At 33.0% G+C, this 26,890-nt stretch overlaps 1 protein-coding gene and 1 long non-coding RNA gene across 2 annotated transcripts in view; one reads left to right on the top strand and one right to left on the bottom strand.

The window, feature by feature from the left end:
• The window catches only part of LOC111416286 (uncharacterized), a 228,921-nt gene that overhangs the window by 199,475 nt on the left and 2,556 nt on the right, over positions 1-26,890 (top strand). The gene's annotated exons all lie outside the window — the stretch shown is intronic.
• On the bottom strand, positions 17,387-18,344 carry LOC111419491 (uncharacterized). The gene is made up of 2 exons (XM_023052303.2): positions 17,978-18,344; positions 17,387-17,913 (listed from the first exon to the last, which is right to left on the bottom strand). The coding sequence occupies exons 1-2, from the start codon at positions 18,104-18,106 to the stop codon at positions 17,464-17,466; spliced, it is 579 nt and encodes a 192-aa protein (XP_022908071.1). The 5' UTR covers positions 18,107-18,344; the 3' UTR covers positions 17,387-17,463.

The following is a 26,890-nucleotide window of genomic DNA, read 5'->3' as shown; positions in this document are numbered from 1 at the left end:
ATTAATATTGCTGTCGTTTCTTTTAGAAATGGTTTGTATTACAATTTCCACTTCTAACATTCTGGATTCTATAATTGATTTTTGTTTAATTTATCGATATTTCTTTAAATTGTTTTAATACTTTCTTTTGATGTCTATGCCTGCATCTGCATAGATTTGGATATTTTCTGTTGATTTGCATATAGGGTTTCAAATGCGTTATCATGTTTAATAGTGTGTTCGTTATCGAGATTTCCTGATATTGTCTTTATTACATCACCTAGAATGTTTACGGTTCTACGGTCCACAATATAATAAATAAATATGTATTAATAATAATATTTTAATAAATAAATAAATAAACAGTACATTCGGTGAATATAATAATTTGAGTGACTGATAATAATAATGAAAAATAATTTTTGTATAGCAACATGTTTACTTGTTATTACATGTCGTGTGCACAGCATGCTACAGCCACTTCCCCTCCTATAAAGATGAATAAAAAGAGGAATATGGTGGTCAAAAAATCCATACTTAAAGGTTGAGACAAACTTTTTTCTGAATTTTTATGTCATAAAAATTAAAGAAATTAATTTCTTGCTTTCGTGATTGCGTTCGCGGTTGAGTTCACGGTTGTGTCATCATGTTTTGAATGACCGATGAGTGAAGACCGCCGGAGAATTACACAAGCCAAATGGAGTTTTCAAAAATTGTCCGTTTGGTGTTACAAATGATGTGCATTTTATGCTACTCTCAGACACTAGCACGTGGAAGAAACTATTTTTAAGATCTAATGTAGTAAACATTTTCGCCTTTGCCAATTGATCTATGTGGTTTTCAATAACAGGACAAGGATATCTGATAATTTTTCGATTGAGTTGTCTGAAGTCCACACATTCTGGTACTACCATATTTTTTCTTGACTAGTAAGTACTATTGGGCTTGCATAATCTGACGCACTCGGTCTAATGATTCCGTTTTCTAACCAATCTTCAATTTGTTTATCCATACTGAAAAAAAAGTCGTAAAATTACAATGACATGACGGGTAATTTTTGACCCACAATTTCATTACATATTTGATGTATAGTTACAGTGTGAACTTACATTATCTACATATACTAAATTTCATACATAATGGGCACCCAAGGAGTTAAGATTGCAATATTCATCTCAATTTCTTTTGTGTTATATTCCTAAAATAAAAACATTTTAAGTTAAAGTAAATTACGATATTCGCGTACCTCAAGCTTATCAAGGATGTCGCCTATTTTTTCCTTGAAATGTCTAGCAATAATTTCTAAAGTTAGTCTATCCTTATTTTCTGCGGTTATCTCATCGTAATTAATTAATTAATCCGTAATTGACCATTTGTCGAATTAATAGCCCGTTGAAATAAATCATTGTGAAATATGTTTTTATATGCTACACAACCAGCATATAACAGTTTTTGGACTATGTACTCAGAATTAAGTTTATTCAGATCAGAAATGGTTTCAACAATAGTTTGCAAAGATTTATTTGAAATATTATATTTTCCTTGTAATGTTAAAAATAACGATCCCTGTAACTTCATTCCAAGTTCTTGTTTATTTTCATTAGGAAGTGGTTCAACATCATTGACATGTTTTGTTTCATTAGCAAAAGGGTCACTGTCGTTTGTTGACGATGTTGGAGTCATGAGATCTTTTGAATGATTTACATTTGTGTTGTTTTGTTGACTTTTACATATATTTCAAAACGGACGGACATTCAAAAAATTCGGAACTTTTTAAATGATCATTCAGATGATATGATTAAAAACAATTCGATCGTTACAAAAAAATACATGTATTACATTTAAATACTTAAATACTCTTAAAGAGTTGCAACATGTTCTCTGTAAATATGCAATTTAAAACGGTTAAAACTTTTGAAAACTTGATGACAACTTGGCTGTAAACATTTAAATAATACAGCTGGTAAATTTCTATGAAATTTCAAGTGATACTCATATTGACATAATTTTGAGTAATTGATACAATAAATATTGCATCTAAAAGTCGTTCTGAATGATGCACCTTTGTGTTTTAGGTAAACCAACAATACACGGTTTTTTTCTCTACAACAAATGAACCATTATAATGAGTCTATTATAAACCGCTTGCTTGCGCTTTTCCTCGCATATAATCCGCTAAAATTAAAACATTAAAATTTATTGAAATATATTATAAAAATATATAGAGAGAGAGAGAGAAATAATCTTTATTGGCTACCGATCAGGAGCTTTGAAAGCCCTGATCTTTCCACCTTACAGTATTATGTAATACATTTTATTTTACTTAAATAATTTTATGTTTCTTCTTCTGTGTTCTGTGTCAGTGTTTCGTATCCAGTTGTTCCTGTTATTTTCTACCACCGTTCATCTCTGGCACATTTTGTCAAGCAATCGTTTATTATGTGATTTTTTGATGAATTTTTTACTGATTTGTGCATGTCTTAGATTAATTGGTTCTATTTTTGTTCTTACGTATAGATTTTCGTTACTAATGTTGTGCAGTGGATTTTGAGGATTGCGTATCTTCGTTATAATTCTCAGGCTGTCTGTTTGAGACATCTTCGCATTCTTTGGCTATAGGGTGTTCTAATTCTATAGGCTTTTCCATTAGGTAACTCTATGGGTATCTTCCATCACCACCATGTTCTTGAGTGAGTTTTCTATAGACTTCGTCGAACCATAGACGATATTTTCTTTTTAAAGGACCTGAATTTTGGAGTTGAAATGCATTTGCTTTGTGATCATACTTTCTGGTTTTGGTATGATATCCCAAAAGGAATGATAGTTTGATTTTGCTCCGGGTTTGGCGAAGTTGTGTATAAAATATGATGTAGGTAAAAGTAAAAACTTTTTGAGGAATATTAAAAATGTTTAATTCAATTCAAGCAGACATGTTTCGAAACTAATGTTTCATCTTCAGTACTTAGAATATTATACAATACAATGGAAAAATATTATGTTAGTAGGTGGGGTTCAGGAATAGATCTAAATCTCTTTTAACTTAATTTACAAATAAAAATTAAATTTAACAAAATCAAAAATTAAAAAACTTCAATAATATAGTTAAGATCTTGGAAGGTAACATATATATGGAAGTTGTGCATGTTTTTGTTCGATTCTCTCCAATTGAATGTGACCTCATCTAGAACTGATGTTGCGTGATAAATTGAATAGTCTTCTTCGACGATAGTTTCAATTACTTCACTCACAAGGTGTGAATCAGTTTCACGATATCCGCAGAATCCTTCTGGTAAGAGCTTGCCTTTCCAACTGATATCACGTTGCCGTTTCTTGGCCTTTTAGATGCAATGCGAGCATTTTTGTGTAGTTTATTCTCTCCATATTAGAATACAGGTCATGTTGTGTGTTAGACTCAGTTCTTTTTGCTTAGGGCTTCAATCTATTTAAATAACCATCAATAGTTATCACAACATAACGTTTTTTTTATGGAATTTCAACGTGTAAAATAGTTTTAATCTAACATCATTTTAATAGGTATTCCAACAGAAACTGTGTACATACAAATGACTGATACAAATCATTTACAAATGCCCCTTTTACATAACAATATTGAGTAGGTATCATAAAATGATTCATCCAATTTAAAAAAGTAGTTCAAAAATGTATTGTTGGGCACAATTAAGCTACCAAACAGATTATCTGTAGAGAACGATTTAAAGTGAATAAATAGTTTGTCTCTCAATTACTATCTAATAACAATCTCTGGCACCTGTCACAATTGCGCACACTTAACACTTTTTTTATATAAATAACCACAGACAGTACGTAAATCCACTTTGTGTCGGTAGCTCTTGTGCCCTGTAATCTGTATCAATCCGAATACATTTGGTAAAACTTCTTCACGTTTGTAGAATAAAGTGTTAATGTTAATCATATTGTTTTCTTTAGTTTTAATAAGAAATGTGGCGAAATCATCTGTTCAATTCTCATTGCCATTGTGAAAGTACTTTTGACACAATAATTTACGGAATGCTCTCTCAAATTGCATTGGTGTTGTTGGATTAATATAATTAAGTCCGCCTTGCGCCCGGATTTGGCCGAAAAATTTTCAAGACCGTCTTGATTTATGTATCTAGTTGCAACGCTCGTATGTGAATTCTTTAACAAACTCCATAATTTTTGTATTCCTTCAATAGTTACCAGTCAACAATTTTTGGTAAAATTTTGATGGAGTTTAACATTAAGTTAAACATTATATGTTTAAGAATTTAAAATATCAAATAATTTATTCAATTTTTTAATTACTTTAACGATCCCTGTTCTATTGTTTTGGTAATCTGTATTTGTTGGCGTTCACTTTATTGAAATGCTGAATTTATGTACTCTGAAATCATTAAAACTATCTTGTGCGCTCTAATTATAGGCGACAATAACAGCGGAGGTGCTGGTTTCAAAAATTAGCAATAATAAAAAAAAAAAAAACAAGATGATTGTAATAAAAAAATATAATTCTTAATTAAAAATAAAAATTTAAATAAAACAAATGATAATTGATTAATTACCTTCTGAAGCGGCGTGGCGATGCGGTAGAGAACTAAACTGAATTTTTGGCGGATGCGAAGCGGATGCGTAGTATTCAAAATGCGGGTTAACTGAACTGAGTCGTAATACGTATTAAATTAAAAGCGGAGTGCGTTAAGGGTGCGCATGCGGACCAAGCGGGTGAAACTCACACTGAGCGGGGGCGAATGTCGCACATGCGCACTAAAAATATATAAGCGGAGCGAACAATCTTCATTTCGTTAAATTGGTAAATATTGTAAAATAGTTTAAAGAAATTTTCAGATATTAACATCTTATAAAAATTATTTTCGGTTTAACAGTTAATGTTTTTATCTCGGACACCATGACATGCTTCTTCTTTTGCTGTCACCAAATATGACCTTGGTTCTTCACACTTTCTTATAATTGTTCCTTGTTTTTATGGTTCGTTCAGTTTTTTCTTAAACCATATCTTTTCTCCTTTCGTAAAATCATCTTCTTTCGTTTTAGTCTGTCTATGATATGTTTTCTTGTATTGATTTTTATAAATGTCAATTTGTTTTCTATCTTCTTTTAAGGTCACCTTACGTTTAAGATTCTCAAATTTAATTGGAAAACAAGTTCTTACATTTGTTGACATTAACATTTGGCTTGGGGAACTTATACAGGGTGGTTCAGTTTTTAATCGGGAAACTTTACTAGGACGTAGTACTTGCCAAAATAACACAAGTTTTTTATATAAACATAGGGTCGCAACTCTTTTGTTTTCGAGCTATGAGCGATCAAAGTTGAGCTAAAAATTTACATTTTATTATTTATTTCGGCTATAAGTAAACCGAAGAATTTGAAATTTGGTATGTATTTACTACTGGTTAACATCTTGTTTTCTAGCATACCTTAAGCTTCCCTAGCGCCCTCTAAGGGGATGAAATTCACCACCTCCTTGGTTCTTTTTAGAAGAACTTTTTAACGCAATGCAATATTAACATAGAAAAATATGGGTTGTACAGCTCATTCTTTAGTGGTTCTTTTTTGTCTCTTTAGTTTTTCTCTTAAAATTGATAGTTTTTGCGTAAAAAAATAAAATATGTTACATTGCGCGGCAAAGCGCTACCTACAAATAAAAAACAAAATTTTAAGTTGGCTATGGAAGATGTAAACTTACCAGGATTTTGGGCTAACACAATAACACAAATTATTTACGATTTCGTCTCTTGACTTGTTTTCTCATTAAAGTAATAAAAAATTTAATTAAATTTAAGTTAAAATAATCATTCAAAAGATAAGTAACATTTAATAATAAATTAAATAGTATACTAAAAAAATGGAAATTACAAGAGAAAAATGTTAAAAAACAAACAGAAAACTAATTAAGAATCAAAATGAAACAAATTTATCAAAAAAACTCATTACAAAAATAAACACAATTAATTTAAAAATTGTTCAAAATGCATGCCATTGTTATCAATGCATTTTTGGCATCTTGTAACAACAGAATTAACTGCTGCTAATATTTGAAACGGATTGTTCCTTAAAGTGTTAGCAGCGTCTTTTATTTTTCCCAACAGTTCTTCCCGAGTGTTTATTGGAGCGGCGTAAACTAGATTTTTCATATAGCCCCACACAAAAAAATCTAAAACGTTAAGATCAGGAGACCTTGGTGGCCAGGCAACGGGACCTCGGTTTGCCTCTTGATAATTGACAGGACCTAGTCGTCCTATCCGTCTATGACCATGCACGTACGTTAGCGCTGTAATGCGATGGTGCCCCATCCATCTGAAGCCAATGTTGCTCCAGATCACCTAGAGGAACGTCCGATAAACATTCCGCCAAATCGTTTTGCAAAAAATTTAAAAACATCGTTGCGTTCAAACGAGGTGGCAAAAAATAAGGCCCACTGAGGTTATTATTAATGACACCCATCCACACATTAAAACTAAACTCTGTTTGGTAGGTTTTTGGACGTATTGCATGGGGATTTTCATGCTCCCAACTATGTAAGTTATGGTAATTTACGACACCCCTTCTTGTAAACGTGGCTTCATCTGTCCACAAAATCTTCTTACAAAAATTTTGGTCACGTTCAACAGACTGTACAAACCACCTACAGAAAGTTACTCTTTTAGGACCATCTTCAGGTCTTAAATTTTGTACAGGTTGAAAACGATAGGGTTTCCTGTGGTCCTTCTTCAGAGTTCGTAAAATTGTACTTCTTGAGACTCGTAAATTTTGAGCTTGAAGTAGTCTAGCAGCTATGCGACTGCTTAATGTGCTGTCATTATCAAAAAGATTTAAAATTGCTCTTTGGTTTCTGTTATTTTGATTATTTCGTACTTGCTGGGTATTTAAACCATATTGTCGAAAACGTTGATGTGTATTGATAAATACCTGAGGATCAGGACATCTTCTATTAGGAAACCTTCTAGCGTATTCTCTAGATGCCGCTTCCGCATTTCCATCACAAAAACCATAAATAAAATGAATGTCTGCGTATTCTTCTGTCGAAAATAATCGTGGCATGATCAATTTTTCGTAGTTTTTTAAACAATGATCAACAATAAAAAAATAATGATACTTTTACTTAATAACAATCAAGAAATATTTTCAATAATTGTCAACAATTAAGAGGATTTAACGTAACTAACAGCTCGTCTCAATACAAACATAAATTGTTTTTTGAAAATCAAAGCCAACTTTTAGAGTAATTTTAGCTAAGCATGGCGGTACATGGCACGACATTCCATTTTTTTACACAAAAACTATCAATTTTAGGAAAAAAACTAAAGAGACAAAAAAGTACCATTAAAGAATGAGCTTTATAACCAATATTTTTTTATGTTAATACTCCATGGCGTTAAAAAGTTCTTCTAAAAAGAACCAAGGGGGTGGTGAATTTCATCCCCTTAGAGGGCGCTAGGGAAGCTTAAGGTATGCTAGAAAACAAGATGTTAACCAGTAGTAAATACATACCAAATTTCAAATTCTTCGGTTTACTTATAGCCGAAATAAATAATAAAATGTAAATTTTTAGCTCAACTTTGATCGCTCATAGCTCGAAAACAAAAGAGTTGCGACCCTATGTTTATATAAAAAACTTGTGTTATTTTGGCAAGTACTACGTCCTAGTAAAGTTTCCCGATTAAAAACTGAACCACCCTGTATATTCTCTCGGTGTATGTTTTAAATTCAATAACGTTTCAGTTTTGGAATCTTCACATTTTTTAAATAAAATTTTTATTATTTTTACTGAACTTTCTGCTTTTTCGTTAGACTGAGGAAAATAAGCCCTGGACAATACATGCGTGAATTCCCATTCTTCTGAAAATCTTTTGAATTTTCGAATATTTGGCTCCATCAGTATAAACTTTCATTGGAATGCCAAATCTAGCGAAAGAAGCTTTTATTTCCCTTATTATTGTCTGACTTCTTAAATCCTTAACCTGCTCTATTTCAATATAATTTGATAACTAAGTAATCAACCATTACCATAAACACCTCGTTTTTGTTATCAAATAAGTCTACACCAACCTCTTGCCAAGGTAGTTCGGGAGTATTTCTTAACATTAATTTAGATTTTTGTATGTTACACGAAAATTTGTTGCAAGTATCACAGTTTTTTTTAAATATTTTTCGATGTCTTTTCCTACATTTAATCAATAAATACTATTTCTGATTCTATTTTTAATTTTCGTGATTCTCCTGGGTGTCCGCATATTTCCTTTTTTAAATTATTCGGAATAAGTATGTTGTTTTCACAAAATATAATGTCTTCACAAATTGTTAAGTAGTTTTTCATATCATAACATGGTTTCAGTTCCTCTGGTACATCTTTCCTGTATTTTGGCCATTTATTCATAATCATCTTTTTGACACTGATATTTTTTATCAACTTCTGCTCTTTAATTAGTTTCCATACTTTCTCTGTTGCAGGTAATGATTCTATTAATAAATTTACTTGTATGTTCTAAGTCGTTAAATTCTATCTTCGTGTCGGATCCTTGATTGTTAAAATCCCTTGATAACGCCTCAGTCAGATATATGTATTTACCAGACTTATATACCAATTCAAAATCATAAGATTACACTAGGAAAATCATCTAGAAAATTAGAAATAGAAATAATCTAGGACATTACACTAGATTGCATAAAATTACACACAAAAAAGAAAAAATAAAGACAAACAGCAAAATCAGAAACAAAAATCAAAATACGAGGGTAGAACATGATGTGTCCCTATCATCATTATACATATCATTATTGCATACATTTAACTGTAGATTATGTCAGTAATGGAGGTTATATGTCAATCATTGTTAAAGATAGGAGAGGTTAACCAGCGAAAAAGCGTTAATATTAATTTTTAATAAAGTTTATGTAATTATTAATTTATTTAACAAATAGTTTAAAAGGTTATTTACAGGTCGCAAGGGTTTAAGTAAGTTTTATTTAAACAGTGGCTCATAATTTATGTACAAAATTACGCCGTATGATGGAGCATTTATTTATACAGTAAAACCTCGACTTACGCGACCCCGTCTTACGCGTCCCCGTACTTACGCTGTTTTTTAACGATAGCGTTTTTAGGTTTTCGACATTGAAATTTATTTAAAAAAAGAGATCTAGACATGTTAGCTGCTTTTTTTCTAACTCTTACAGTTTCCGAGATAGCCCATTCGGACATCGAATTTGAACCACCCTGTACATACATTTTTTTAACAAAATTAATGTTTATTAATCGAATTTTGACTTACACGATTTTCGATTTACGCGGCTACTGTCAGTCCCACCTATCGCGTAACTACGGGGTATTACTGTATATATAATGAAACAAACAAGAAAGACATAATTACGTATTCAGTTTCTAGTTTGTTATTTTTTTAGGTTATTAATAATACACAACTATCTTCTTGATCAATTATTTCTATATTAACTTATAAGAATAATCTGTTTTACATTTCTAGTCTCTTCTTACTAACCGGAAGAGAGAAAAACCGTTACAAACAAAAAAAAATCAATGTTACCAACCCTTTTTTATTATTTCTTTTTATCCTATATTTATATGCAAAACCATTGCCAACTGTATAAATGAACATATCATCTAACACCCGCTTTCAATGGTTTGCTTACAAACTCACAAAATCCTTTATAGGGTAAGTCCGGGATAGATGGACCACATTTTTTAATAACCTTTTTTTTTTTAAATTCCTGAAATGTAAATACTTCAAAACTTTTTTTGAGTCATCACAACACATTTTAAAACCTTATTGCAAACTTTCGTATTGACTCATTTATATCTTTAGAGCCAATAATTTGTTTTTTAAACTGTTACGTTGCCCATCTATCCCGAGGGTATCCGGGTTAGATGGACCACTACCGTAGGTATAAATGGACCATTGATTTTTTCATTAAAATTAGGGTATGGGATAAGAAAAAGGGTTTTTTAATACAGATAAAGTTTATTTTCATAAGTTTACCGGCTACTGTTTCAATGTTACATAGTTAAAGGAAAACTAGTTGGCTAAAATCTTTGTCTCAAAATGTATGCCTACAATACATTTTTCTTCCTTTGGATTTCCCGTTTTCCGCAGTAATCACATTTATTTTCGAACCTTGTGCAACCCTCATGGGTCCAGCGAGAGCATATTACACACTTAATCCAATCGTCCTGTTTTTTAGTTTCATTGTAGTTCTCTCCACACACAATCATTTTCCTCCCACTCACTCTCGTACTCACTGTCGTTGCAAATTTTATCAATCATATCAATCTCGTTTGAATCTGAAGAAGATGTAACTTCTTTCTTCTTTCGCAATTTCTTTCTTTTCAATGTGCATTTTCCTATTTTCTTGTTTTCATTTCGTTCCAGTTTCTTTTTCTCTCTTTTTTTCTTCTTCTCCTTATTCTTAATTTTCAATTCTTTTTCTTCTTTTTTCTTTTTGAGACAAATTATATTCTCTGGAGAGCTCAAAACTGTTGATACGGTTTGAGCTCTTCTCTTAAGTGCCTGTAATTTGTTGACACATGGCACTGGGTGTATTGTGTTCAATAACTTTGAGGGAGTTGCTTTTTCAGTTGAGTCCTTAGGTTCATTTGTACCTTCACCTTCTGAAACAGTTTGAATATCGGGTCTTGAGCTCGGGCCAGGAACAGCGAGAGCTTCATTTGTGAAACTGAGTCTAGCAACAGCTGGTTGATCACTTGCTGAGGCATTATTCGTTTTACTAGACTTAGTTGCAGCAGTTATTTGTTCCGGTTGAACTTGTGTCGATTCATTGGTTTCAGTTAGAAACGCGTAGTCAGGGATAGCTTTGGGCTCAAAAGGTAGTATTCCACATGTTCTAAAGCCACTAACGCCATTATCAACGTTTGCAGACTTCCCCCAAGCTAATCTAAGAAGGGTGCCAAATTGCAGTCGCGTTATCTTTCTAGATGGATTATTTATCATGTAGCTGTTACAAGCAGAGTAGTAGTTACTCTTTAAAGACTTGAAGAAAGTTCGATCTAATGGCTGCAGCCAATGACTGGTATGCGGAGGAATACTCATTAAAATAATGTCGTTGTTATCTGCAAACTCAAGCATTTCAATGCAACTAGTGTGTGACGTATGTCCGTCTAGAAGGAGAAGAACCTTTCCCGTTGGTTTTCGTGAAGTGAAATGGTTTTTCAACCAATAAAAAAAAAGATCTGCATTAACGTATCCAGACTTCTGAGACATTTTCACTTCAGCTCCAGGCGGCATACCATCACAAAATTCTTGCTTCAAATTCTTACCTTTCATAATACAAAAAGGTGGTAAGAATGTTCCCTCTCCATTAACACATGCTAATACTGAAATCGTTTCACCTTTTTCTCCGGAAGTAACAGATGTCACATTCTTGGAACCTTTGATTGCGATAACCTTTCCTGGTTTATTGTTTAACTGCAAACCCGTTTCATCCATGTTAAAAACATGCCCTGGTTTATCAATTAAGTTGTTTTCTCTTAAAACATTTTCTAAAAGCTGAAAATAATTGTCAACAGTTTCTCTGTTAAGACCTTTTGCCCTCGCGATTGAAACACCCTCCGCTTGACGAATGGTGAGTTGTGGATTTCTAGATAGGAACGATAACAGCCAGTCATATCCTGCTTGTTTGCGTTCAGTATTAAAGCTGTGTAATAACTTCAGACTTTCGGCCAAATAGTAAGCCATGTATCTAACGGAGTCTCTAGTAGGCGTGAAACCATGTGACTGTAATTTTTTTATGTGTGCGACGATTTTTTTTTCATTTTCTGTACCAAGGAGTGAAGGTTTCCCCATGGAACCCTTGCTAAAGTTATTTGATTTAAGACGCCTTTTTAGAGTTGTTTTTGGTATGCCGAAAGCTTTAGCAGCAGCATTTACACCAATTTCATTTTGTTTTATCGCTTTAACAGCATTTACTAACGACTCTTCGGACCAGTCTCCTTTTTTTGATGTCCCCTTTCTATTATATTTAGTTGGCATTTTTCTGTAACAATAAAAATACCAACCATTAGAGCCAATTAAACCTTACTATATATTAATATTTTATGTTACAAGACTAGTTTGCAGATATGGTCCATCTATCACATACTTCTTACCTGGTCCATCTATCCCAAATTAACATGGTCCATCTATCCCGATTGTCCAGTATAGATGGACCACCTCCTCGGTCGCGAAAGAGGATCTTGCCGCTTGCCATTTTAGGTTAGTTTTCTACCTGAACACTTGTTTAACTTGTATCTCTGATACTACGACGAAATCACTTAAACTAACTACAAAATACTAAACTCTAGTGAAACATAGGAAAACTATTCAACTTACCAAAAGTCCCCAATCGCTATTTCTCGAGAACTATGAGTATTATTAAAGAGCAAACTTTAACACAAACAGACAACACACAGAAGCACTACTCGAGACGCTGACTGTGGCGCTGCACTGGCTAGTTTGCGAACTATTCAAGTGGTCCGTCTATCCGGGTGGTCCATCTATCCCGGACTTACCCTAATAATAAAAAAATATATAATGTTAAAACAAAAACGCATTCATAATTAAGAAAAAAAATTTTATTTTAAAGTTTACTTATTTCTAATTATCTAAACCTAAACATTTGCTATTTTCTTTTAACCTATTTCCATTAAGACCTTTAGTTAGCATATCTGCTAATTGATATTTTGAACTTATATATTCTACATTTATGATCCCTTGATCTATATTCTCGTTAATAAAACAATATTTTAAATCAACATGCTTTATTACACGTTTATTATTTTATGGATTGTTAATTAGTGAAATACATCCCTGATTGTCCTCAAACACATCAATTGTTTTTACATGAACATTCAAATCAAATAACATTCTCTTAAATGATAAATATTCCTGTACTGCCGAACATACAGTTATCAATTCTGCTTCCGTGCTTGATAGTGCCACGCAGTTTTGTTTTCTAGTAGTCCATGCAATTGTGTTTCCATATACCCTGATCAAGTAACCTGATACGCATCTTCTATCATTATGATCTGTTACCCAATCTGAATCTATGTAGATTCAGATTGGGTTGGGTTGGGTAATACCAGTGGTTTTTCTTTCTTTTCCTTTCATATCTCAAGTTAATCTCCGTCATTCCTTTTAGGTATCTCAATACCCTTTTTAAATATATCCAAACTTCTTCATTGTTTAAGTCTTGATAGCGACAAAAATAGTTTACAGCAAAGCCAATATCCGGTCTAGATCCCAGCATAAGGTACATCAAACATCCAATCAATTGTCGCACCGGTTTGTCTTCTTTACCATTTTTGGCTTCATTAATCTTTAATTTAGGATCTGTAGGTGCACTGCACGATTTACAATTTTCAAAATTAAATTTCTTTAATATTTTGCTTAAATATCCCTTTTGATTTATGTTCAATACACCTGCTTTCATATCATATTCTATTTCTATTCCTAAAAAATGTTTTAAATCACCTTTATCCTTCATATCAAATTCATTCATTAAATCAATTTTACATCTCTCTATGCATTCTAAATTAGGTCCTGATAAAATAATATCATCAACATATAATAGCAAAACAATTATGTTTTCATTAGACTCTTTATTTTTAACATATAAGCAGTAATCATTTTCGGATCTGACAAATCCCAATTCCAACAAATAACTACAGGGTCCGGCAGTGAAACGGAAAGATTTCGTAAATAATTTTATTGTTAAAGAATATTTTTTTTAATAATTATGTATTAAAAATTATTAAAAAAAATATGGAAAATAAGAGAGTAGCCATTTGGTTTACAATGTCAAAAAAATTATTTTTTGAATACTACATCCGCTAAATGTCTTCCGTTACAATTTATGCATTCTTGGAGTCGTGCCTGAAAGTTTTGCATAACTCTGCAAAAAAGAAGTCGCAGGCTGTTAGGTTGAGAGACAAAGGGGGCCAACTGATATCCCCGTTTCAAAGCATTTACAGCATTCATTGAAATTTCATTTCTCGTGAAGTACCTACCATTAAATTAGTTGTTTCCACCAGTACATGAGTCTCTTCTTGTGCGTCTGGCAATAATACATTTTGCTAAAGAATATACCAAAATCAGCAACTGCTTATTAACTAGATATTTAAAGGAATACCTGCAAATCTTGTACAATTTTATCCAGATTATTGTTTCTGTTTAGTACATTGTGCACAACTGAATCTTGTTGCGTCACAAGATCAGATTTTTCGTAACAAATAATAATATCCATGTTTGGAATATCCAATAAAGTGTCGGCATTTTCTGACGGAAAAGAAACTTCAAGATGTGTATTATCTTCTTTTAAAAGTAATTGGTCCTAAAATAATTCAAATTATTACACGTTAATTGTCCGGTCAAGTTCTGCAAACGACCCATATTCCGAAAATAGTTTCAGATAGTTGGTCGCCGGGCTTAAGCGGACACCCTGTATCCGCATTATTTTCAAATATTTTTATGTAGGAATTATAATACATAAAAAAACAGTAACAAAATCTACTAACCTCTTCATTTTGTATAACTTGAATTGGGCTATTTTTTTCTGAATCTGGTAAACAACACACACTTTGTTCGCTTATAGTTGTGGGAATCACACCGGATATTGCCATCGATAAGGTCTAAATTCTTTACTATTGTTGGTATAGTGACCGGCAATTTTACGTTGTCTAACACTCTAATTCTTTGTTTATCATTATCAAGTGCTAAATTTAATATTCGTTTAGTTCTATTCGACATATTTAAGCTTATTTGGCAGTAACCACTAACTTCGCTAAAATAACGCTACGTAAAATAAAATGAAATAAGTGAGGTTATAATTCTAATACAAAAACAATACACGTTCGCCCTTTTGCCATTTAGGAGTACTGAATATTCGTCCTTTTGGATAAACTTTTGGATCATATTATGATTAAGAATATCCCTACTTGTAGCAGTACGACAACATTTTTGAGGTAGGTCTCTTCTGATACGTTTAAAGTCTTTATTTCGGTTTTCTTGTGCTTCCTCGCTCAATTGTCCAATAGGCAAAATTGCATTTTTTATAATTTCCGGACTATGAATTAATATTTTATGTAGACTAGTGGGCATCGGATACCACGAATGTTCTTCTACAAATATTTCGGCGGTTCTTCCCATATATTGCAAATTTGTCCTTGTCACTAGCATAATCACTAGCAATAAGCTGTAATATAACATGAAAGCGTTTTATTATGTTTAAATTTATGCCAGTTATTTCTGCTGAAATCTCAGCGTTTGCAAAAAACCTCTGGGCCGTATTCCCATCATTTGTACTGCCGAACCCTTGTTTTGGCTTATCGACTAGTAGACCAAGTTGCATTTCAAATTTTTGTTGAATGTCTTTTTTTCTACTATCTACAACTTTTTTTGTTCCTTCGGTGCGTGCTTGCCACTTTTTAATAGGTAGCTTATATGCCACATGTAATAATGTTTCGAATAATCTTATCCAGCCATGCAGCACTTAGATTCCAAGCTCATGGTATTCTTTATTTCTACTTTATTTTCTACTCGTTATTGCACCAAATGATTTGTTCAGATTATTAGCATTTTTGGATGTTAACCCACATAAATAACACCTTTGAGTAGGCTTGGTATTTGTAACAGAGTTACATACATTGCCATCGATCATTGTAAACATTAGGTGGTGATAAACTTCATTTGCTAGATAGAGATAAATTTTACCATACAATTACAGAATTTTTGTCTGTAAGATCTCCAATTTTTAATTGTATGGGCGCCATTGACGCCAAGAAAATACTTGAATCATTATTTACAACGTTATTATTGGTTTTCTGTTTGTACTCGCTCTGTCCGCCCGAATCGTCGAAACCCCATTTGGATAATAAAAACATTTATGTAAGTTTTTAGGATTTTTTTTAGGATCCAATACTTACACCCTAAGTAGCTCTTGGGTTATTGGGTACCACATTAGCTATAACATATTCATAATTGTCTATTAATACCAAGAATAAAGTGTCATCAATCGAAACACATTTATTGATCCCAAATTTTTAACAAAACGACGATTAAATTGTAACAAAAACAATCGAAAATTCAATAAAACAAGGAGAATGATCGATTCGTTTCAAATACGGTTTAGTCATTTTAAATCCTGCTTTTCTAGTCGAGTCACGTGCTGCCTCGAGTGTTGCAGCATTTGGATACTTTTCTCTCGTTAAGATAAACAAGACCCCTCTATCCTCTTGCTCCGGTTGACAAATGTACCATGTCGACCATGTATCATAGTCAGTTCCAATCGCCCAAGAACTTCGCTTTTCGCCATCATTTTTCCATTTGACTTCTAATTCAGAAGTGTCTTTTATTTGATGTGATTTATACATTTCCGCTTTTCCAACGGGGGTTATACCATTGAAAAGTCTTACCACGGTAAGAGTTTCATTTGATTTTTTTTTATCAGTAATTGCACCTTAAAGTAAACATCTTTTTGACCTTTCATCACCGTCCATGTCTCCAATTTCTTGACCATACCAATTACCTGTTAACTATTACAAAAAGAAAAAAAAACAAATTAAAAACATTAAAAAAGGAACGCAATTTTTATGGTTACTTTGTCGATTTCAAAATTTTTAAGTAAAGATACTTTATGGCATCTTTTATCTGCTGCTTCAATGTGATTACAAGCTAGAGTAACAATTACAAGCATTGTCAAGGACACAACAGAGTAGCCTTTGGGCATGTTTATGGTTAAGAATGAAAATGAGTTATTAGTTTCGCGAAAAGGTAGTCGAAATGTTATATACGCAATTTAAAAGCTAATAATTGATCGTTAAGAGGTTGTTATCAATTTTTCTAACTAAAAAACTTGGTTAAATAAGATGTTTTTCTATTTTAGACCTAGTCAGCATACTTTCATGCCAATATAAAAAAATAACTAACCGGAATTATTGGGAGTATTTAATAAATGTTGTGATGTATTTCAGGTTTTCCCGATAAACCTGCCAACAAAAGTGAACCAACCACCCATTCATCACTTATCTCAAAAGCTGTACCCTTCAATCTTTGCGACGTTTCCACAGCGTGATTAACATAATCGCTCATCGAATCGCCAGTTTCTAATCTTGTTGAAATCAGCGTTCGCAATAAAGAAATTTATCTACAACTATTGAATTATCTATTCGTTATACATTTGATTTTTGACGGGTAATGACACGCATTACTCATGACTGACAAAGTGTTGAATAATGAAGCCATTATTCCACAGTTCTGACACGGCCTACTAATCAAAAAATAAAATATAAACAGAAATGACAGCTTTCTTATATTGAGGTTATGTCTGAAATATCTATCAAGTTTATTTTTTTCATACAATGAAGACAAGAAAAGTGACATTATCCATAGAAACATATTTATTAATCCCAAATTTTTAAGAAAACCATGATTACATTATAACAGAAACATTCAAAATTTAATTAAAACAATGAGAATGATCGACTCGTTTCAAATAGGGTTTAGACATTTTAAATCCTGCATTTCTAGCCGAGTTACGTGCTGCCTCGAGTGTTGCAGCATTTGGATACTTTTCTCTCGTTGTGATAAACAAGATCCCTCTATCGTCTTGCTCCGGTTGACAAACGTACCATGTCGACCATGTATCATAGTCAGTTCCAATCGTCCAAGAACTTCGCTTTCCGACATCTTGTTTCCATTTGCTTTCAAATTCAGAAGTATCATTTATTTGGTGTACTTGATACATTTCCGCTTTTCCAACGGTAGTTGTTCCATTGAAAAGTCTTATCACGGTAAAAGTTGCATTTGATTTCTTTTTATCAGTAAATGCACTATAAGCTAAACATCTTCTTGAGCTTTCATCACCGTCCATGTCTCCAATTTCCTGACCATACCAATTACCCGTTACCTGTTACAAAAAGAAAACACAAGTTAAAAACATTAAAAAAAAGAAACGCAATTTTCATGATTACTTTGTCGACATCAAAATTTTTAAGTAAAGGTACTTTATGGCATCTTTTATCTGCTGCTTCAATGTGATTATAAGCTAGAGTGACAATTACAAGTATTGTCAAAGACACTACAGAGTAGCTTTTGGACATGTTTATGGTTAAGAATGAAAATGAGTTACTAGTTTCGCGAGAACGTAGTCGAAATGTTATACACGTACTTTAGAAGCTAATAATTGGTCGTTAAAACTTTGTTATCAATTTTTCTAACTAAAAAGCTAGGTTAAATAGGATGTTTTTCTATTTTAGACCTAATCAACATACTTTCTTGCGAATATAAAAAATTAACTAATCGGAATAATTGGGAGTATTTAATAAATGTTCTGATGTATTATTCTTGAAATCTGTGGTGTTAATCAAGTGATTTTAATGTAAGTGTAACTGTCTAGCTGAATCTGGGTAAATCTTTTATTATGGAGAACTTTTTTTATATTGTGGAGAACTTCTTAATAGTATATTCAAGCCCAGATTGGTTTATGCTGTATTCAGATAGGTTTCAGACTGACGTTAATTACTAATGGCCACTATATCTAATGATCAAGGCGGAGGGTTTTCATGATGTTTCAACCAATTTTTGAAAACATGTCGTTGACCAGAAAGCAGAGAAGTGAACAAGAAGAGGGAAGTGCAGAGGAAGACTGCTGGAGAAAAGGAGGAAGGTGGTATGAAGGTGAAAAGAGAAGGTGGAAATGGAAGCTAAATAGGAGATGAAAACTCAATCAATAGGAGATGTCTCTTCAGTGGCAACAACAGAAGGGAGATAACAAAAAGGAATCGCAAGGGGATTGTAAAACAAAGGCACCAAGCTTAGTATGGAGGGGAGAGAGCGGAAATGTTTATCAAAGAAGTTAGGAACGCTATTCACAAATCAGCAAGACGGCATTCCAGTACAATAAGTAAATTCTTATACAATTTCTTCTGGAATATTGTTCTAGAGCATCGCTTTTCTGGCGTATTACATCAAAGTGTTTTTTTATTTCGACTAATTCGTCACGCAAAATCAAGTTGTCATCGCGCAAGGCCTGAACGCCCCAGTGGTTCTATGTTTTTCCTTAAAACATCGTACATAAATTTTGGATCTCCCAATAATTCGGAAATATACTCTTTAATGAACTTCCGTTCACTATTTGAACTTCTAGTCGTTGCTGCCATGGCATATACTAGTAACTACACAACTCATGATAAAAATTAGTTCTACACATTTATTGTTTATTATATACCTTTTTTCCTGAAGATGTAACCAACGAAACGAATTCCTTTAGATATCAATTTTTAGAGACCAATTATTATTTATAAATACATATGAAAAAAATTAAAAAATAACCTTGCGTAGTGTTGCATGCTTAAATTGATGAGTTTGTAATTTGAATTTGTTCTGTATCTAAAAGAAATGATAATAACGTTATGTAAGTAAGCTCTCAAATATATATTGCAACAGGTCTGTTAGGGTTTTCAGAGCTGATTGTGCTCTGCGGTTCAACTTCTGCACATAAGAAGTAAAAGAATTAACAGTTAAGATTAAACACGTATCACTAGAAGCGCAACTTCTCTTAAATTTTTCAACTCTTTTCGAAACGAGCCTCTCATCGATTGGATTTTCTTAGAGACAAGCTCTCGATCAGCATTTGGGCTTGCAATAAAATTGCACTAACTCATCATAACCCAATTTTTTTAAGTTTCTATTAACATGGTCCGTCGATTTAACCTTCCACAAAGCCGGATGAGACCTATAAATCTCTATAAGTTCAGTTAAGAATTCTTTGGCGATATGACGAATATCGTCAAAAATTTTAAAGTACCTACTACTTAGCAAGAAAACCAGCAAATTTTAACACAAATCATGTCGTGCCGCGTGGAAGCCTCCACTTCAGCGGATAGCACGCCTGAAATCCCTGAAATCACTTCGTGCAGCGATGCTCACCTACGCACATGATTTTCTATGTTTTTAGAGATAACACGATAAACCGCGCGAAATAACGTCTGTGTATGGCCGACTTATAATTTGTGGTACATTCATTTTTTTTCTTTCCATAATTTCTTAAATAGAAACAATTTTTCACAATACACAACTGACACAACGTACGTATAGGGTGTTATACGCAACCTACGCAGTAATGGTATATATCTGGCAAATAACTGTCTTATCGGCACCGTTGAGTACCCGATAATGTCACCGACAAAAATATCATTACATTTTAATACAGTAGAAACTAACTTATCGACCAGATAACGCTGTCCGGAAGTATATCGGTATATTGTACAACCGGTCCTTGGCCAGAAACTTTACAAATGCTCTTAAGCCAATGCGAAGGCTATATAATGACGATGTTAATATGCCAGAATAGTTATCTTGATGATTATTTTGAGTCGTATCGTTGACATATGGTATAATTTCGCCACATACGTGATGTATCGATTAATGTTTGCGCGATGTTCTTATCTTGGATGGCAATAGCGATGCGATAAAAACAAGTCAATGATAATAATACATCGGATTTTCCATGACAATAGCTCTCAGTCCATACTTCCGCCAGTTCCTTCTAAAATGTGCCAACATTTTTAATGCAGATATTGTGTAAAACTACACATACAGAAATTGCAAGTAATATCGTCCTAGGTTTTAACCGCGTTCCTATAGATAGGCGAGGAAATCTCCTTTTTAAATTCGAGTACGAATGTGTTCAGCATTGTACCCTTCTTCAGCCGGTGATTGACGATTTAATACAGGGGTTAGCATGTATGCACTTGCTGCATAATTACTATTCTCCAGTAGAACACAACTAGGAAACGCATTGTTGTCAAATTTATATTTTATAAGACCCATTAAATATAGTCATATCATGCGTACATCCTGGCCATCTCGCTACGACATCCATTATTTTGTTTTCGGCCCTTTCAGAAACGCAAGTGACCGATATCGCTCTAGTTATCGATCAACAGCGTAATATAAGTTCGATATCTACATGCGTTTGCGTACGAAAAACCGGACATTAATAAGTTGTAATCGATCGTAATTGATTAAATTTTTTAGATCAAAGTCCAAAATTTTCTTCAAATTCCAAATTGTTCATTAAAAAATTATTTTTCGTCCTCGTTTTTTTCTTATCGATGAAATTGTCAGGAAATGTTGAATGTAGTACGAGCGTTGTCTAATACAATAAAGGAAAATCCAAACTATTAATACCAAACTACCTTCGTTTTCCAAAAACTCCAATAGCTTCATTACGACTGGTTTTGAAGTTGTGAACCACATTGTTTTATCGGGGTCACCAATTTTACAGTGGATTAGCAACTTTATAGAGAGATTTGTACCAATTTTATAGAGGGTTGTTTGTTTCTTGGCGTTAATTTCATAATATCTTTGTATTAATTTTAATTGTAGTCAATTAGTTTGAATAATAATTTACGAGCTAAATGAAACGTGTATGCTCTTTACTATGTTGTTAAATGAATTGTTTATTTACTTATTTATTTGTTAACCATGTCTATGACATAACAACTATAACAAATTTATCACAAGATTTTTAAATTGTGATAACGCTACACATACAATACGCCTTTTTCTAGTTCTGGTACATATACTGACTTCCATAAAAATTGCAACATGTAGTCTGTATTCTTACACACACATACATATACAGGGTGATTCATAAGTAATGGGCCAAATTGTAAATGTACGTTCAGGAGGCCAAAATAATAATATTTTCATTAACAATAATGGGTCTTAGTCTGCTCCTTACTGAGATACAGGATGTTAAAGCGAAAAAAATAAAATAGATTTTTGTTAATAGATCAGCTACTTTTCTACATAATGACTCATAGTTGACTTATAGTTTTTGTAAGGGTAAACAATAATGTGTGAGAGGATTTGAGTTAACTCGTAGATGTCGCCACATGCGCCATATGAATTAGATGAAATCAGCTACAAATTTTTTATCGCTCATTATTTTACAACATACTTGTTTAATTTGGATAGCCCCATCATTTCTGTAGAAAAAAGCTATACTTCTTTGATCTTGAAAATATTAACGATTTTCGAGATATTTGAATTTTACTAATTCACTACACTACATTTCACGGTGGTCGACGTAGCATTAATCTGTTAAGACACAAGCATGGCATGGAATGTTGACATTTACCTAACCGTAATTGATAATTGATAACAATATTAAACTGAAACCATAAAAAAATTACGTAATAAAACAATTTATTGTACGCCAGTTAATAAAACGAAATACAACATTAGAACAGACTTGAACTAAGACCACTTACGACAACTGTTATCAAAACCTACATGTTAATGTTGTGCGAAGTTAAATTAAATTTAAGCTTAATTATGAGCTACTGCAAAAGGTTTTCAACATGACCACCACCAGCATTTATACACGCATTTAACCGTTTGGTTAAGGATTGTCTGACTTTAAAAAATGTAGCAGGATTATTTCGTATTGAATTGGCTGCATCTTGAATTCTATTCCATAACTCGTCTCGTGTATTTATAGTAGGTTCAGCATACACATAAAAATCAAGTGGATTAAAATCGGGACTGCGAGGTGGCCACTGAAATTCACTACCACGTCCAATCCAACGGTGAGGGAATGTTTCATTCAGATGTTCGCGCACAGCACGTGAAAAATGTGGAGGAGCACCGTCTTGCATGAACCACATATTTCTTCTTGGTTGTAATGGAAGATCTCCCAAGAGGTCGACTAAGTCATTATTTAAAAAAATTAAATATGACTCTCCATTTAAATTAGGAGGTAATTCAACTGGGCCCAGTAATGTATTGCCTATTACACCGCACCACACATTTATTTTAAACTCGTGCTGGAAATGTCTATCTTTTTTTAAACGAGGGTTTTCGGTTTCCCAGGCATGACTATTTCGCCAATTAAAAACTCCGCGTCTGGTAAAGGTTGCTTCATCCGTGAAAAGAATGTTATTTAGGAATGTTGGATTATTATTCAATTTTCCTTTTAGCCACTGACAAAATTGAACTCTGATTCGATAATCTGTTGGAAGTAAATTTTGCACAGGTATAAAATGATAGGGATATAAATTTTCCTTGTGTAAAATTCTAGTCACGGATGGTTGGCTTATTCCAGTTGCTGCAGACAATCGACGAGTGCTTATTTCAGAATTTTGCGCAATTCTTACCAAAATTTCATCTTCTTGCTGCGGAGTGATAATCTTAGGACGTCCTGTATGATATTTTGGACGAAATGAACCTGTTTCACCCAATCGATTATAAATATTTTGAAATATCTTCCGGTTTGGCTGCCTTCTGTAAGGGTACATTTCACGATATTTTCTGGATGCTGCTTGCCCAGAAAAACGTTCTTGTGCGTAAACGCATAACATGTCTCTCATTTCTTCGTTTGAAAAGTGATTATGTCTCGGCATTTTGATTTATGTTAGGACAAGAATGAATCAGTTTACTTAACAATAAAATGTTTTAAACTATTCATTAAACGTAAAAGCTCATTGACGTTTCATAATTCATATGGCGCATGTGGCGACATCTACGAGTTAACTCAAATCCTCTCACACATTATTGTTTACCCTTACAAAAACTATAAGTCAACTATGAGTCATTATGTAGAAAAGTAGCTGATCTATTAACAAAAATCTATTTTATTTTTTTCGCTTTAACATCCTGTATCTCAGTAAGGAGCAGACTAAGACCCATTATTGTTAATGAAAATATTATTATTTTGGCCTCCTGAACGTACATTTACAATTTGGCCCATTACTTATGAATCACCCTGTATTTAAAAGTAATAAATATTTCAAAATATAAATTATTAATTTTAGAGACTTTTACACAACGTGTATACGTATAGAAAATTTGGAAAGGAAAGGAATGAATTTTTGTTTGAAAAAATAAATTGTTGTCTTAGAGACAAAAAGGTAACATGATCTTATAAATAAAAATAATTAATTTCTATGCAAAATCGGGACTTGTCACTAAACACAATTCGATGCCATTCTTGCGCCCAATTCGCTCTTTCGTTGCTCCATTCTAGCCTGCGTGGACGGTGAAGTGGTGTAAGAGGAAAACATAAAAATGGACGATATGAACGCAGCCCATAAGACCTTATCCGGCGATAAACAGATAACATTGACATTCTGGGTCCTACACCTCTCATCCAATCATTTGCAATCGATCGAGTTGTTGAAAATCTGTCTTTTGTGGTCAAAAGTCTTAAGCGACGTTCTTTGCGATCTGTAGTCCTGCGGGGACGCCCAGATCCAGTGCGTCATTGTTGCACCCCTTCCTCGGACCATTTGGACCAACTCAATACTGTTGTAACATTTCGGTTTACACGATGAGCAATTTCTCTTAGCGAAAGTCCGGCCATTCTCATGCCAATAACACGGCCACGTTCAAAATCGGACAATTGGGAAAAATGTTGATGTTGGCATAGTTCCCAAGTTCAGAACGAAATTGTGAACAATAATTTGCAAAATTAACAGTTAATTACACACTGTTTTGTTTATTTCTTCAAATTTATTGTTACTAAGTGCAACAAAAAAAGAACCAAAGTATTAGCTAGATTTTATTCAACTTTTAATCGTTTGTTGTAATGAAAGACATCGTTGACGAAAATTTCAATAAAATCGTTCAACAAATTCTAGGTGTTGCAATTTTTATGGAACTCAGTATAATAAACTATAGTATAATAAAATTTCCCTAAATTATTTCCTAAGTAAATGGGGTAATGACATCTATAGATGGGAGGATATAGGACGTAAGGATTGTTCCCGAATCCGTTGCTGTCACAAACAAAATAAATACAAAATTACCCCAATTAAAAAAATAAAAAAAGAAAACCAATAAGATCAGTCGCTTGCAGAAAGGAAAAAAAAAATAAACACGTAACATGTTGTTTGTTGCGATAGGTTATGTTTAGTAGTTTTTATGTTTGAGTATTGTTTGTTTAGTAAATGTGTTAATTCTGTATCATTAAATTGTGTGTTTTTTAAAGTTTGTGTGTACTGTGGATTTAGAGAATCAATATTTGTTCTGGACAACGTGTACGCTACAATATTTGATTTGCCTTTAATGTACCTGATATCTGATGTGTATTGTGTTATGTAACTAAGATATCCGTGTTTTTCTGTGGTAAAAAAAATTCTGTTGATTGGTGTGGTTTGTGGTCGGTGTAAACCAGAAATTGATATCCATGTAAAAAATGTTTAAAGAGTTTGATAGTAGTGTAAATTGCTAACAATTCTCTATCAAAAGTTGAATAATTTATTTGGCTTGAAGATAATTTTTAAGAAAAAAATGCCAAAGGTTGTGTTTATTGTCTATAGTCGTGATAAAAACTGCTCCTATGCCTTTACTTGAGGCGTCTGTCATCAGTGAAAGAGTAGCTTGTGGTGATGGGTGTGCAAGAGTGACGGATTTTGATAAAAGTTCTTTTGCTGTAGTGAAAGAAATGTCGTGATGTATCCAGGAAGTGATTGATTTAAGTTTTTGTGAATAAAGTGTTTTTGATAAATGATATAAAGTAGCTAAAATGTTTTAGATGTTTGGCAAAAATCTGTGATAAACAACGACAAAACAGTAAGTGTGAGTTGGTAACGATTCTGTGTTTAGTGTTATGTCTAACTGGTGTTGTAAAGTCCGGTGTAGACGTTTATTTTGAGACAACATAACAAAATTTATCTCAATTTGAAGAGTCTTCTTCATTTTCTTGATCTACTTCATCTTCATTTTCTTCTTAATCTTTATTGTCTTCTTCTTCACTTTCTTCATCATCGCCTTCTTTACTTTCCTTTTCTTGTGGAGATTCGTCCAATATAACTAAATTTTTCACGTTTTCATTCATATTTTTATACTTTTCTGAACTTTCTGTATAGAAGTTACTAATAAATGGATCGGATCTGAGTAATAATCTTTTAAATAAATCTTCATTTGTTTGAAGTCTACCACATTTTCTTATGAGACACTCTCTAAATATACGCACTTGTTTGTTATTCGCCTCTTGAGCCTCTTCAACCTCTTCAAATAGCTCTTCAATGGCTAACAGCGGCTCTTTTATCACTACAGCTCAATGAATTAAAATTTTGTGGACACTAGCAGGCATATAGTATCACTCAGAAAGATTAACATACCGCTCTGCAATACTAAAGCAATATGCTTCAAACTCATTTTCTTTTAGGTAATACCCACTATTTATAATATGCAGAATTACTCCAAATCGGTGGATTAATTCCGCATCAATTCCTTTAATTGAATTCGATTAATTAATGTCTATACACCTATAATATAATCTAGCGACTTATCTGTAATATCTGCTGATAATTTCGGATTAGCAAAAAATCGTCGCGCACTATTTCCATCATTCGATGTTCCATAGTTTTGCTTAGGAAAATCAACCAAAAGCTACCACCTAACCTCCATTTACAATTTAACGTTAAATTACATTTTATTTCTGAACGCACATTTAAACATTTCAATATTTTTTCAACTAACTTTGCAAATCAATTTAGCAAACTGTTTCAGTGATTTTTATCCTTTTTGGGTATGTCACAGTATGGGGGGTTTACGTCATGTCCATTGGCGGTCTCTCGAAGCTTTAAATATTGGTTCTTAGTTAAACTAAGAGATATTATTAAGTCAAATCTTCGTCGGCAGTCAATCGAGTTTGCTGTGATTTTTCCGATTTCCACACTGTTAACCTTTTTTTTGCTCTGTTTGGTGTTGTTGTTGTTGTTGCCTCCTTAAGCAAAGCAGTTTCAGCAGATTTCCTTTCTTCACGCAGTTTCATCATTGTGGCAAATGATAATTCTATCGAAGTTGCGGACTTACGAATTAGCTCTGTCCTTCTTCGTTTTACAACAACTGACGAAGATTCAAATTCTTTT

The sequence above is a fragment of the Onthophagus taurus genome, chromosome 11, assembly GCF_036711975.1.
Source record: "Onthophagus taurus isolate NC chromosome 11, IU_Otau_3.0, whole genome shotgun sequence".
NCBI classification, from domain to species: Eukaryota; Metazoa; Arthropoda; class Insecta; order Coleoptera; family Scarabaeidae; genus Onthophagus; species Onthophagus taurus.
Note: the sequence above shows the minus strand (reverse complement) of the source record. Positions and strands in the feature narration are given on the sequence as shown.